Raw genomic sequence first — 13718 nt, 5'->3', positions numbered from 1 at the left:
GATCCGGCCCACATCCGGCTCAAACGCTGCCCAGATCCGGCCCACATCCGGCACATGCGGCTCAAACGCGGCCCAGATCCGGCCCACATCCGGCTCAAACGCTGCCCAGATCCGGCCCACATCCGGCTCAAACGCTGCCCAGATCCGGCCCACATCCGGCACATGCGGCTCAAACGCGGCCCAGATCCGGCCCACATCCGGCTCAAACGCTGCCCAGATCCGGCCCACATCCGGCACATCCGGCTCAAACGCTGCCCAGATCCGGCCCACATCCGCCACAAACGCTGCCCAGATCCGGCCCACATCCGGCACATGCGGCTCAAACGCGGCCCAGATCCGGCCCACATCCGGCTCAAACGCTGCCCAGATCCGGCCCACATCCGGCTCAAACGCTGCCCAGATCCGGCCCACATCCGGCACATGCGGCTCAAACGCGGCCCAGATCCGGCCCACATCCGGCTCAAACGCTGCCCAGATCCGGCCCACATCCGGCACATCCGGCTCAAACGCTGCCCAGATCCGGCCCACATCCGGCACATCCGGCTCAAACGCTGCCCAGATCCGGCCCACATCCGGCACATCCGGCTCAAACGCTGCCCAGATCCGGCCCACATCCGCCACAAACGCTGCCCAGATCCGGCCCACATCCGGCACATGCGGCTCAAACGCGGCCCAGATCCGGCCCACATCCGGCACATGCGGCTCAAACGCTGCCCAGATCCGGCCCACATCCGCCACATGCGGGTCAAACGCGGCCCAGATCCGGCACATGCGGGTCAAACGCGGCCCATATCCGGAACATGCGGGTCAAACGCGGCCCAGATCCGGAACATGCGGGTCAAACGCGGCCCAGATCCAGAACATGCGGGTCAAACGCGGCCCAGATCCGGAACATGCGGGTCAAACGCGGCCCAGATCCGGAACATGCGGGTCAAACGCGGCCCAGATCCGGAACATGCGGGTCAAACGCGGCCCAGATCCGGAACATGTGGGTCAAACGCGGGCCAGATCCGGAACATGTGGGTCAAACGCGGGCCAGATGTGGGCTGACACTATGAGACGACCGGGTTTCATAAAACACAGTCACAATCAATCAAGGCATTAATTAAAGCAATTAGAATACTTCACTAAGACCAGTTCAGGGAAGAAGGATTCAAAGCATCAGTTAGAAAAGCATTGAATTATTCACTGCACTGTTGCAATATTCTATATTCCTGCTTTTGAAAACACGTCATTGATTGTAAACACAAATACACACATGAGCTTCAGATCACAGAACGATGTCACTCATACAGTGATATTTATTTAAGTTCACGTGCAGTTGTTATTACTCTCTGATCTAAAAGACGACAGCAAAGCGTTTCCCTCTTTATTCTCAGATATCGTGTTGTGTTTAAAAGCCTAACGCTCGAACACAGAACAGTGTGTGTGTGTGTGTGTGTGTGAACCCACGAGTGCTTGAACTCAGCGGACACTCAGCAGACAGTTCAATAAACTCAATAATAATAATGTAGATGCTGCAGCTGAAGTGTGTGTGTGTGTGTGTGTGTGTGATTATGAGACGGTGAAGTGTGTGTGTGTTTGTGTGTGTGTGTGTGATTATGAGACGGTGAAGTGTGTGTGTGTTTGTGTGTGTGTGATTATGAGACGGTGAAGTGTGTGTGTGTTTGTGTGTGTGTGTGTGATTATGAGACGCTGCAGGTGGAGTGTGTGTGTGTTTGTGTGTGTGTGTGTGTGTGTGTGATTATGAGACGCTGCAGGTGGAGTGTGTGTGTGTTTGTGTGTGTGTGTGTGTGTGATTATGAGACGCTGCAGGTGGAGTGTGTGTGTGTGTGTGATTATGAGACGCTGCAGGTGGAGTGTGTGTGTGTGTGATTATGAGACGCTGCAGGTGTGTGTGTGTGTGTGTGTGTGTGATTATGAGACGCTGCAGGTGGAGTGTGTGTGTGTTTGTGTGTGTGTGTGTGTGTGTGTGATTATGAGACGCTGCAGGTGGAGTGTGTGTGTGTGTGATTATGAGACGCTGCAGGTGTGTGTGTGTGTGTGTGAGTGTGATTATGAGACGCTGCAGGTGTGTGTGTGTGAGTGTGTGTGTGATTATGAGACGCTGCAGGTGTGTGTGTGTGAGTGTGTGTGTGATTATGAGACGCTGCAGGTGTGTGTGTGTGTGTGTGTGTGTTTATGAGACGCTGCAGGTGGAGGATTTGGGCGGCTGCTCCAGGATCGACTCTCGGCGCAGGTCGTTCGGCACCGTCCCGTTCGGACCCCACAGGTTCAGCTCGCCGAACATGCCCGTCTCGATCATCTCCTCCTGCCACGGGATCGAGATGTTTCCCGACGCAAACTCGTCGAAGAAGCTCTTGTCGTCGTCCTCCAGGCCGACCCCCTTCACCGTGGAGAACGCGCCCACGTCGTCCAGATCTTTGGCGTAAACCGTCTTCGAATCCGGGACGAACGGAGGAGGAAGAATCCCTGTAGCGAATCAGTGAGGAGTTAGTGCATCACATGACTAGATCTCGGCCAGTTGCATAAACATTAGCTGTCACACTATGCACTTATGCACTATGCACATATGCATTATGCACTATGCACTTATACACTATGCACTTATACACTATGAACTTATGCACTATGCACTATGCACTTATACACTATGCACTTATACACTATGAACTTATGCACTATGCACTTATGCACTATGCACTTATACACTTATCCACTATGCACTTATGCACATATGCATTATGCACTTCTGCACTTATGCATTATGCACTTATACACTATGCACTTATGCACTATGTACTTATGCACTATGCACTTATACACTATGCACTTATGCACTTCTGCACTTCTGCACTTCTGCACTATGCACTTATACACTATGCACTTATGCACTATGCACTTATACACTATGCACTTATGCACTATGCACTTATACACTATGCACTTATGCACTATGCACTTATACACTATGAACTTATGCACTATGCACTTATGCACTATGCACTTCTGCACTATGCACTTATGCACTATGCACTTATGCATTATGCACTTATACACTATGCACTTATGCACTATGCACTTATGCACTATGCACTTATGCACTTATGCACTATGCACTTCTGCACTATGCACTTCTGCACTATGCACTATGCACTTATGCACTATGCACTTATGCACTATGCATTATGCACTTATACACTATGCACTTATACACTATGCACTTATGCACTATGCACTTATGCACTATGCACTTACACACTATGCACTATGCACTTATACACTATGAACTTATGCACTATGCACTTATACACTATGCACTTATACACTATGCACTAATGCACTATGCACTTATACACTATGCACTTATGCACTATGCACTTATGCACTATGCACTTATGCACTATGCACTTATGCACTATGCATTATGCACTTATACACCATGCACTTATACACTATGCACTTATGCACTATGCACTTATGCACTATGCACTTATGCACTATGCACTTACACACTATGCACTATGCACTTATACACTATGAACTTATGCACTATGCACTTATACACTATGCACTTATACACTATGCACTAATGCACTATGCACTTATACACTATGCACTAATGCACTATGCACTTATGCACTTATGCACTATACTCAACCATGTAGTGTATGAATTACTGTAAGTTCATATTTTGTTGGAAACCCTGATTTGGGGTCAGTAAGATTTTGTTGTGTTTTTGAAAGAAATACTATTATTCATCAAGGATTAAATTGATCAAAAGTGACATTTATAATGTTACAAAAGATTCTATTAAAAAAACCTGTTCTTTTGAACCTTCTATTCATCATAGCATGTTGAAAAATAAAATCTATGATGGTTTCCACAAAAATATGAACTGTTTTCAACACTGATAATAATCATAAATGTTTCTTGAGCATCAGATCCTCATATTAGAGTGATTTCTGAAGGATCATGTGACACTGAAGACTGGAGTAATGATGCTGAAAATTCAGCTTTGCTCACAGGAATAAATTACACTTTACTGTATATTCACATAGAGAACAGCTGATTTACATTATAATAATATCTTATGCACTGTTTTCACTGTGTTTTTGATCAAATAAACTTGGCTTTGGTGAGCAGGAGAGACTGTCAGAAACATTCTGATTGCAGATCTGCACCTGCGTCGAGTTTCCTCCAGTTGAGTTCGCTGAAGAACGGATGAGCGCGCAGTTCATCACACGAGCCGTTCTTGAAGCCCAGTCTCTTGTCCACTTCTTTAGCCAGTAACCCCTCACAGATGGACTTGGCGTTCTCGCTGAACTTCTCCGGGAAGGTCACGGGGTCGTTCAGGATCCGCTTCTTCACCTCTTTATTCTCCACCTGAGACGCAGACGATCAAACATGGAGAAGAACAGCGGCTGAAGCACTCGTGTGTTCATCAGTGACTAACTCTTACTGACTGTTCTTGGAATTTGTTAAAGATGGAGATATTGAAGAGACTATAGATGTGTGAAGTTATAGTATATGCACAATGCTGAATAGGAGTGTATGGTATAATATATATATATATATAACTTTTATTTATTTTTTTACCGACTGCCAGGGTTATTATGGAGGGGGAGAGATTTGAGTAAGTTATATTTGTACTTAAGTGTATGTTATTATCTATGTTTGTTAAATGTGTTGTAAAATTCAATAAAAATATGTAAAAAATATGTTTTAAAAAAAAGAGTGTTGAAGAGCACCTTCTCTCCGCGAGTCCTGAACGGTCCTTTAGCGGCGATGAACTCGAACAGCGTGACCCCGAGAGTGAAGTAATCCACGGAGTAATCATACTCTTCCCCCTTCAGCAGCTCCGGGGCCATGAACCCTGCACACACACACACACACACACGCACACGCACACGCACGCACGCACGCACGCATACACACACACACACACACACACACACACAGACACGCACGCGCACACAGACACGCACACACACACACACGCACGCACACGCACACGCACGCACGCACGCACGCACGCATACACACACACACACACACACACACACACACACAGACACACACGCGCACGCACGCACACACAGACACGCACACACACACGCACGCACACACGCACGCACGCACACACACACACGCACGCACGTACACACAGACGCACACACACACACGCACACACACACGCACACACACACACACACACGCACACACACACATTGCTTCAAACTTCTTATATTGCTTTAAAGCAGTGTCATGAATTCAGTTTAACAAACACGAGTATGTTAGTCAGCAATTATAACTTATTATAATATTATTAATTATGGTAATTATTAAAATATAAGGATAATATGACAATATAAGGATAATATGTGAAAGTTGTGAGTGTTTATCCAATTGTTGGTGTCGCCTGAAAAGTCAAACTAAACCATAAACAAAACTAAAAGGGAAATAAAAATGTATAAAAACTATATAGACATATTTTTATAAAAAACAAAATCAAAAATGACAAAAGCACACAACAAAATTACTAAAATGAAAATGTAAAATTGGTAAGACTTCAGTTTAAGGTCCAATTCTCACTATTAATTGCGACTTTTGCCCCAATAAACTCCTAATCGCTGCTTATTAATAGTTAGTAAGGTTGTTTAGTGTAGGTATTGCAGGATTCAGGGATGTAGAATATGATCATGCAGAATAAGGCATTCATATGTGCTTCATAAGTACTAATAAACAGCCGATATCCTAGTAATATGCAGCTTCTTGTCTTTATCTTTTGAGAGGTTGGGCTTGTAAGTTGCATGTTGTTTTATGTGTTGTTTGTTTGTTTGCTGCTTTTGTCTGCAGGTGCAGTTGTAAAGTGCTTTATAAATAAAGTAAGTAAGTAGATAATAGGAAGAAGTGAACCCTAAAGTAAAGTGTAACCGTATATCTACTGTAAGCTGAACTGTGTCGCTGCGGCGAGCTGCACTGACCTGGAGTTCCAGCGTAACCCTTGATCTTCTGCTGGCCGTCCGCCAGTTCCACAGCCAATCCCAGATCAGAGATCCTGACGTTCCCTGGACACACAGGAGGATCACATGACTGATCACATGACTGATCACACGCGTCTCCATGTCCACACTATCCCTCCTGAACAGTGTGTGAGTTAATGAGATAATTAAGTGATTAATTGAGTGATGATTGTTTGATTATTGAAGACACCTGATGATAACAAGAACTGAAGTAAAGAGAAACAAAAGAACTACAACTGACTTCCAGACACAGCCTTAGATGAAATCAACTGAAAAGACATGAAATCACTCTTATTACAAAACAGTTTGACCTTATTTCTGTCAGACATCTACAGAAGATGTTTTTGAGAATTAACAGAGATTTATATGTTGATTTTTATTGATAATGTGTGGTTACCATTATGGTGATCAGTGTTTCATTTAGTTGGTCAGTTTGACTTTATTTTTTTTTATTTTTTTGGTTGTTGTCTTTGTAACAGTGCTTTCCAAAACACATAATTTGTTGTAAAGGACTAGGGCTGGGCGATTAATCGCACGATATTGTTATGCGCATCTAATCAGTAAAGCCGGTTCCTTGATTAGTAGTAAATCACCTTCACCTGCTTTCAGATGGAGCGGCATTTACTACAAAGATCCGTAGTTAACTGACAAGCTGAGCCAAATCGCGTTAAAATCGAGGACATATCGCCAACGATATTTAATGCGATATGGCTCAGCTTGTCAGTTAACTACGGATCTTTGTACACAGCAAAAACTCAGTGTTAAATGAACACACCTGGGAGTGTATATGAGTCCACACTCAAGAGTGTTAAAGTTAATGAGATATTTAAGTGATTAATTGAGTGATGATTGAGCATTATTGAAGACACCTAAAGCAGAATCACTGAAGGAGAAAACCGGAATTTCAGTTCACCATTATGAAGATGAGTGTTTGCTTTAGTTGGGCTCTTGACCCTTATATTATTAACTTTATATTTTGTTCAGCTGTTGTATCCGGGTTATACCTGCCAGATAAAAAAAAAAAAAAAAAAAAAAAAAATCTAATGGTGTTGGTTATATTATGACATTCATCATTTGAGCTAATTGTTTGTGATTTATGCTGTTGGTTACATCATAACTGAGATTCTGCATATATATCCAGAATTTGAGATATAATATAAAGGATTTCTTAAAAGTTGTAAAAAATAAATAAATCTTTCTTTTAGGCACACACAGATATCAAGATTCAGTCAATGCATCTCAACAATGGTGACGAGCAGAATATTCAATTAGGAAAAGTAAATTACATTGACAATTCAGATAATAATTTATTCATACCGCATTGCATGATGGGAGCCATTAATGAGTTGTGATTGGTGGCAACAAGGATTATTATTGTCACCACGGTTGAGATTCACAGGCTGATTATTGATGTCTGTGTTTCTAAATAAATGCATTTGAAAGTGATTTGATCAGAACAATTTTTATTAAATGTTTTGGATTATAAGAAAAATACAATTATCATATGCTGTAGATAGAACCACTAAATTGTTGCTATCAAGTTAAACCAGATCATCTGATTGACAGGTCAGTTTACGGTGACAGGATGATTGACAGGTCAGTTAACGGTGACAGGATGATTGACAGGTCAGTTTACTGTGACAGGATGATTGACAGGTCAGTTTACAGTGACAGAATGATTGACAGGTCAGTTTACAGTGACAGGATGATTGACAGGTCAGTTTACAGTGACAGGATGATTGACAGGTCAGTTTACGGTGACAGGATGATTGACAGGTCAGTTTACGGTGACAGCATGATTGACAGGTCAGTTTACGGTGACAGGATGATTGACAGGTCAGTTTACGGTGACAGGATGATTGACAGGTCAGTTTACGGTGGCAGGATGATTGACAGGTCAGTTTACAGTGGCAGGATGATTGACAGGTCAGTTTACGGTGACAGGATGATTGACAGGTCAGTTTCTAGGGCGTAGTGAAGTGTGTGAGTTGAGACGCGGCTCACCTTCGTTATCCAGCAGGACGTTCTCCGGCTTCAGGTCTCGGTAGATGATCCTCTTCTGGTGGAGATGCTCCATTCCCTGGATGATCTGAGCCGAGTAATAACAGGCTCTGGCCTCCGAGAACCCGGGGTTATTCTCATCCACGTTATAGATGTGGTACCTGACACACACACACACGCAAGCACACACACACACACACACACGCAAGCACACACACACACACACACACACACACACAAACACACACACACACACGCAATCACACGCACACACACACACGCACACACAGCAGGAGACTCCAGTCAGATTTAAATCAAATAAGCATGTCAGTGTCGCTGATCATGTGACTGTGTGACTGTGTGACTGTGTGTGTGTGTGTGTGTGTGTGTGTGTGTGAGAGAGTCTGACCTCAGGTCTCCTCCGTTCATGATGGTCATCACCAGACAGAGCTCAGTGTGTGTGTGTGTGTGTGTGTGTGTGACCTCAGGTCTCCTCCGTTCATGATGGTCATCACCAGACAGAGCTCAGTGTGTGTGTGTGTGTGTGTGTGAGTCTGACCTCAGGTCTCCTCCGTTCATGATGGTCATCACCAGACAGAGCTCAGTTTTGGTCTGGAAGGCGTACGCCAGAGACACGATGAACTGACTGTGAACTCGAGCCAGGATCCGTTTCTCCACCATCGCTCCCTGTGAGACCAGAACAACACGATCTTCAGCTCAGCACATCATGCTGTCAGAGTCACACACACACACACACACACACATTCTCACACACTCTCTCTCTCACACTCACTCACTCACACACACACACACACACACACACACACACACACACACACACACACACACACTCTCTCTCTCTCTCTCTCTCTCTCACACACTAACTCACTCACATACACACACACTCTCTCTCTCACACTCACTCACACACTCACACACACTCTCTCTCTCACACTCACTCACTCACACACACACACACACACACACACACTCTCTCTCTCTCTCTCTCTCTCTCTCTCTCTCTCTCTCTCTCTCTCTCTCTCTCACACTAACTCACTCACATACACACACACACTCTCTCTCACACTCACTCACACATTCTCACACACTCTCTCTCTCTCTCTCTCTCTCTCTCTCTCTCTCTCTCACACTAACTCACTCACATACACACACACTCTCTCTCTCACACTCACTCACACATTCTCACACACACTCTCTCTTACACTCACTCACTCACACACACACACACACACACACACACACACTCTCTCTCTCTCTCTCTCTCTCTCTCTCTCTCTCACACTAACTCACTCACACACACACACACACACACACACACACACACTCTCTCTCTCTCTCTCTCTCTCTCTCTCTCTCTCTCTCTCTCTCTCTCTCTCTCTCACACTAACTCACTCACATACACACACACACTCTCTCTCTCTCACACACTCACTCACACACTCACACACACTCTCTCTCTCACACACACACTAACTCACTCACTCACACACACACACACACACACACACAGCAGGAGACATGTTCATTTTGCTTTTTCACTCAAGTTGTTATCAATATGATTTATAACTTTGTCTAATTTACCTCTCAGACACTCAGTATATGAACGCACATTCACGCAGAGCTCAACACGGGCTATAAGCGCTGCACGTGTTCTGCAGAGGTCATCTATGACAACATGTGCATGAACCAGTTCACTAGTTTCTCTTATTTCATGCATCATGACGTATAATGAGGCATTCCCTGTTCTGTTTCACAGCCAGAATGAAACATGTCGATCGAGCGAATGTTTCCAAACAGCAGAATCTGTTTTCGTGCTTATAACTGTGAATGACGTCACTGTTAACATTATCGTCCAAATGAAAAAATACCAAACGTTCTATTAATGTTTCTGGAAGAACGTTTGTTCATAACTTTGAGAGAACGCCATTCCCTCGTGGATCGCATCAGCGTTCCCGCTGTCCAGGACTTACACAACAAATCTGTTCCATATTTAAATGTGTCGGAGTGGCATTTCATAATGAGCTAAAGCTTCCTCAGCTCTACACACACACACACACACATCTGATCAATACTGACGAGGAACATCATGCATCTGCGATCACTGGATGTTCAGTAAAACACTGATAAAAGCACAAACTCGATGAACGCTGAGAGATGTGTGTCAGCTATAAAGCACATTACAGTAAAGCCTTCACCTTCATCATCAATGTCACGCCTGAGCTTCTTAATCACACAATCCATGTCCTGTTATCTAAGCGTTACCATTACAGGTGCATCGATGCGTGCACACACACACACACACACACACACACACACACACACACTAACTACTCATGATTTTAGACACAAGAATGTGTAGTATGTGTTAATGTGCTCCTTGTTTTATTGGAGCAGTTTTGTAAAAGTCGCTGCTGAACTATCGATAAATCATATTGACTCATTTCAGGTCCAATAGTTAATTATTAATTATCATCACGCAAGTTTTATAATGACTAGTTTGAACAGATAAGGGAGTAAACTGTGGCAGTGTCCTGTTATATTCAGTGTTCTAACGGAGAACGTTCTTCCAGTGACGTTAATAGAACGTTCGTTCCACGTTATCTGCTCTTTCATAATGTTCTCAAAGCGTTTGCACAAAAACACTATTCATACATCGATCATGGAATGTTTTAGTTGGATTAACTTTTTTCAAATGTTGCTACTTGTTTCAGAACGTTCAGAGAACATTCAAAAGTAACGTTTCCATGTTTGAAGAATTATGAAATGGAATATTCACATAACCAAGACAAAACTTTTTAAACCATTTTAAAAAACTGGAATAACATTAGATATAACTTTTTCATAACTCAATGGGAATGTTCTTAGAACACATACAGTCAAACCAAGAATTATTCAGACACCAGATGTAATGTGTGATATTGTTTCACTAGTGTGTGCAGGACACTATAGTTCATTTCTGTAAGTGAGGAGAGCAAAATAAAGTAAACTGTGACATATTACACCCAATAATTCTTCATACAGTGACTACCAGTAAAGATCGGGAGCAGAAATGATTCGGACACTTTGAGCTGATCATGTTTTGCTGAAGTGTGTTTTCTGTAATTGCTAATGCTCTTTTTACACACACACTGAACAACATGAAGCATTGCTTGGTCACTGGTTGAGCTAAACTGGTATTATCTAATTGTGTAGTTCAATTTAACAGCTGACAGATATTCAACATAATTCATGTGTGAGAGTCGAACAGAAGGACGGACAAAACCAGTCAAATATCCACTGATCTGAGAACTCTGAGTTCTGCTCATGTTTATCACCATTATAGCGAATAACTGTGATAATGTGAGAAATGTTGAAGTGTGTGAATAATGTTGGTTTGCCTGTATAACTAAGGAAGACCCTCATAACTGTGATTACATGTGCATTTCTGAAATGCATAACTCAGACAGTCTCCTCTGATGACAGATCCCTGTACACTAATGTGGACTCGTGCACGTCTGTAAAGCTGCTTTGACATGATGTGTTGTGAAAAGCGCTATACAAATAAACGTGCGTTGAATCCTAACTCTATGGGAATGCTCTTACAGCATATATCGGCCACGAACTCATTTCGATAATAATTCATAATTCCCCTCAAGCTCTTCTGCCATACCTCATAGCCTTTCCTCTTCTTCAGCCTCTTCTTGTTGAGCTTCTTGCAGGCGTACAGCTTCCCGGAGCCCTTCATCTGACAGGCGGACACCTCTCCGAATCCTCCCTTTCCCAGAACCCGGAAGTCCAGGAACCAGTCCTCTCCGATCGGCTGCATCTCCAGCCACTTCCACTGCAAGAAGCGCTTAAAGTACATGGTCTCCAGGTAGAAGGTGAAGGGAACCTCTTTGAGGAAGTCGAACACGCACGCCGAGATCTCCACGAACAGGTCGTCCACCGCCTCCTGGTGCCGCTCCTTCACCTTCGTGATGCTGTTCTCCGGGAGGAACGGGCAGAAGAGCTTCGCCGACGGCTCCATGTAGCGCTGGAGGATTTTCCCGGCTTTCTGAGCCCGGTCTTTATCCTCGGCCGTGTCGTACGCCTCCACGTCTTTCCAGAGGCGGCTCGGGCCCTTGTACTCGTTGGTGGTCTCCAGGTACTCCTGGAACAGGCGCTTGCCGATCGGCTGCTCCACGCAGATGCTCTGGAACTGCAGGTCCAGGGTTTCCCGCAGGTCTTCGCACACGGTGATGTGCGGGAGCTTCAGTTTGGCGTGGTACTTCTTGTCCCGGTTGGCCGCCGGGTTTGCGGATCCGTCGAAACTCCCGCGCGCCGAGATGTACGCCGAGTTCGCCACCACCGTGGTCAAGCCTCCGATGTCCATGACGAGCAGAGCGAGCACTGAGAACGAGCCGAGGAGAGATGATGGAGAGTCACAGCGAGAGCATCGGAGCTCAGCGCCGGGAGACTGGAGGAGTTCGCTTACAGAGTCATGAGGTTCGGGAGAGGGGTTCGGACGCCCAGTGTCTGATGGAGAAGTGGACGATAAGCCCTGACACACACACACACACACAGATATACCTGACTCAACATCTTTCATAAGGGTTTATCCTCTAACTCCATAATACCTTCCTCAGGTTAAAACCCTTCACTGGCACTGAGAGAACTCGCTCACCGGGGAAATAAACCCCTGAAACAAGGAAATATTGATGAATTATGCCTTTAATAAACAAGGAAAGCTGGATGAAGATGTTCATGTTGTGAGATGGGTGATACGCTGAACTACCAGCCTTGGTTAGACCAGCTTAATTAAAGTCCACAAGGGGTGTAAATACAGCGTTTAATGTTGTTTATCTGGTGGTTTTAATGTGCTTTAAGACACATTTAAGCATTGCTGAGTATTTCCTCCTTAAAACTGCAGTGAACCAAAGACAGTCTCAAAAACACGGTTTGAAATCGCTGGTGTTTCTGACGTCACAAACGACCTTGTAACCAATCAGATCAACGTGTGATCGTCAACCAGTGGATCTCTGAGCTGAGGGAGTGAGTGGAGGCGGGGCTCATTTGCATATTCATAGAACCTCGCATACTAAATGAGGCACGGGTGTCGAGTTACAGTCAAGATATTTTAAGGCAGATTTCATATCATCTCAAGTTGGTCACACAAATTCTCTGCTCGGTTTGAAGCGACTTCTCTGTGTTAAAGTCATTAATATTCAACGTTTCCACATTAAACGTGGGCATGATTTTGATTTTATCCACGATGAACTGACTGGATGTTTCTATATGAAGAGCAGCAACAAATTATTATATTCAAAGATTATGAAGAAAAATATTTCTCTTACTTTCATTTAAGGATAAAATGGAAACTATATTTTCATTTTTACCATATCAAGTGTGATGCATGAAATATTATGACCATCTCAAACTCTACTTCTTCCTGACATTACTAAACACGATTACAAATAAGAGATTGAATTTAGTGTACCTGCACTTATTATTGAACTATATGAACATATAATTTGCTATTTCTCTTTTCTCAATCATTTAAATTAAACCGTGAGGGGTCTCGCTGGTTTGATGCCTTGCCAATGAAGTAATGATGTGTAAAGGAAAGGATCTTTTTAATTAACTAACATTTTCCCATCTGAAATTATGGACACTTGTTTCCGCCACAGAATAAAACATTTCAAAAGATAAATG

The 13718-nt window shown here is 43.9% G+C and overlaps 1 protein-coding gene across 2 annotated transcripts; it reads right to left on the bottom strand.

Annotated features, from left to right (window-relative positions):
* Nucleotides 1-1728: 1728 nt before the first annotated feature.
* Nucleotides 1729-12686, bottom strand: grk1a (G protein-coupled receptor kinase 1 a). Of its 2 annotated transcripts, XM_056246996.1 has the most exons (8): nt 11698-12686; nt 8587-8714; nt 8031-8188; nt 5988-6071; nt 4752-4876; nt 4185-4386; nt 2196-2472; nt 1729-1992 (listed from the first exon to the last, which is right to left on the bottom strand). In XM_056246996.1, exons 1-8 carry the CDS (start codon nt 12613-12615, stop codon nt 1977-1979), a joined length of 1908 nt encoding a protein of 635 aa, XP_056102971.1. In that variant the 5' UTR covers nt 12616-12686; the 3' UTR covers nt 1729-1976. The 2 variants fall into 2 exon arrangements, with proteins under 2 accessions (XP_056102971.1, XP_056102970.1); XM_056246995.1 differs by lacking the exon at nt 1729-1992 and having other exon boundaries at nt 2055-2472; nt 11698-12685.
* Nucleotides 12687-13718: the final 1032 nt, after the last annotated feature.

This window comes from Rhinichthys klamathensis, unplaced genomic scaffold (genome assembly GCF_029890125.1).
Source record: "Rhinichthys klamathensis goyatoka isolate OS25496 unplaced genomic scaffold, OSU_Roscu_1.1 h1tg000041l_1, whole genome shotgun sequence".
In the NCBI taxonomy this organism is placed as follows: Eukaryota; Metazoa; Chordata; class Actinopteri; order Cypriniformes; family Leuciscidae; genus Rhinichthys; species Rhinichthys klamathensis.
The sequence above is the reverse complement of the archived record's forward strand: the minus strand, read 5'-3'. Positions and strand labels throughout refer to the sequence as shown.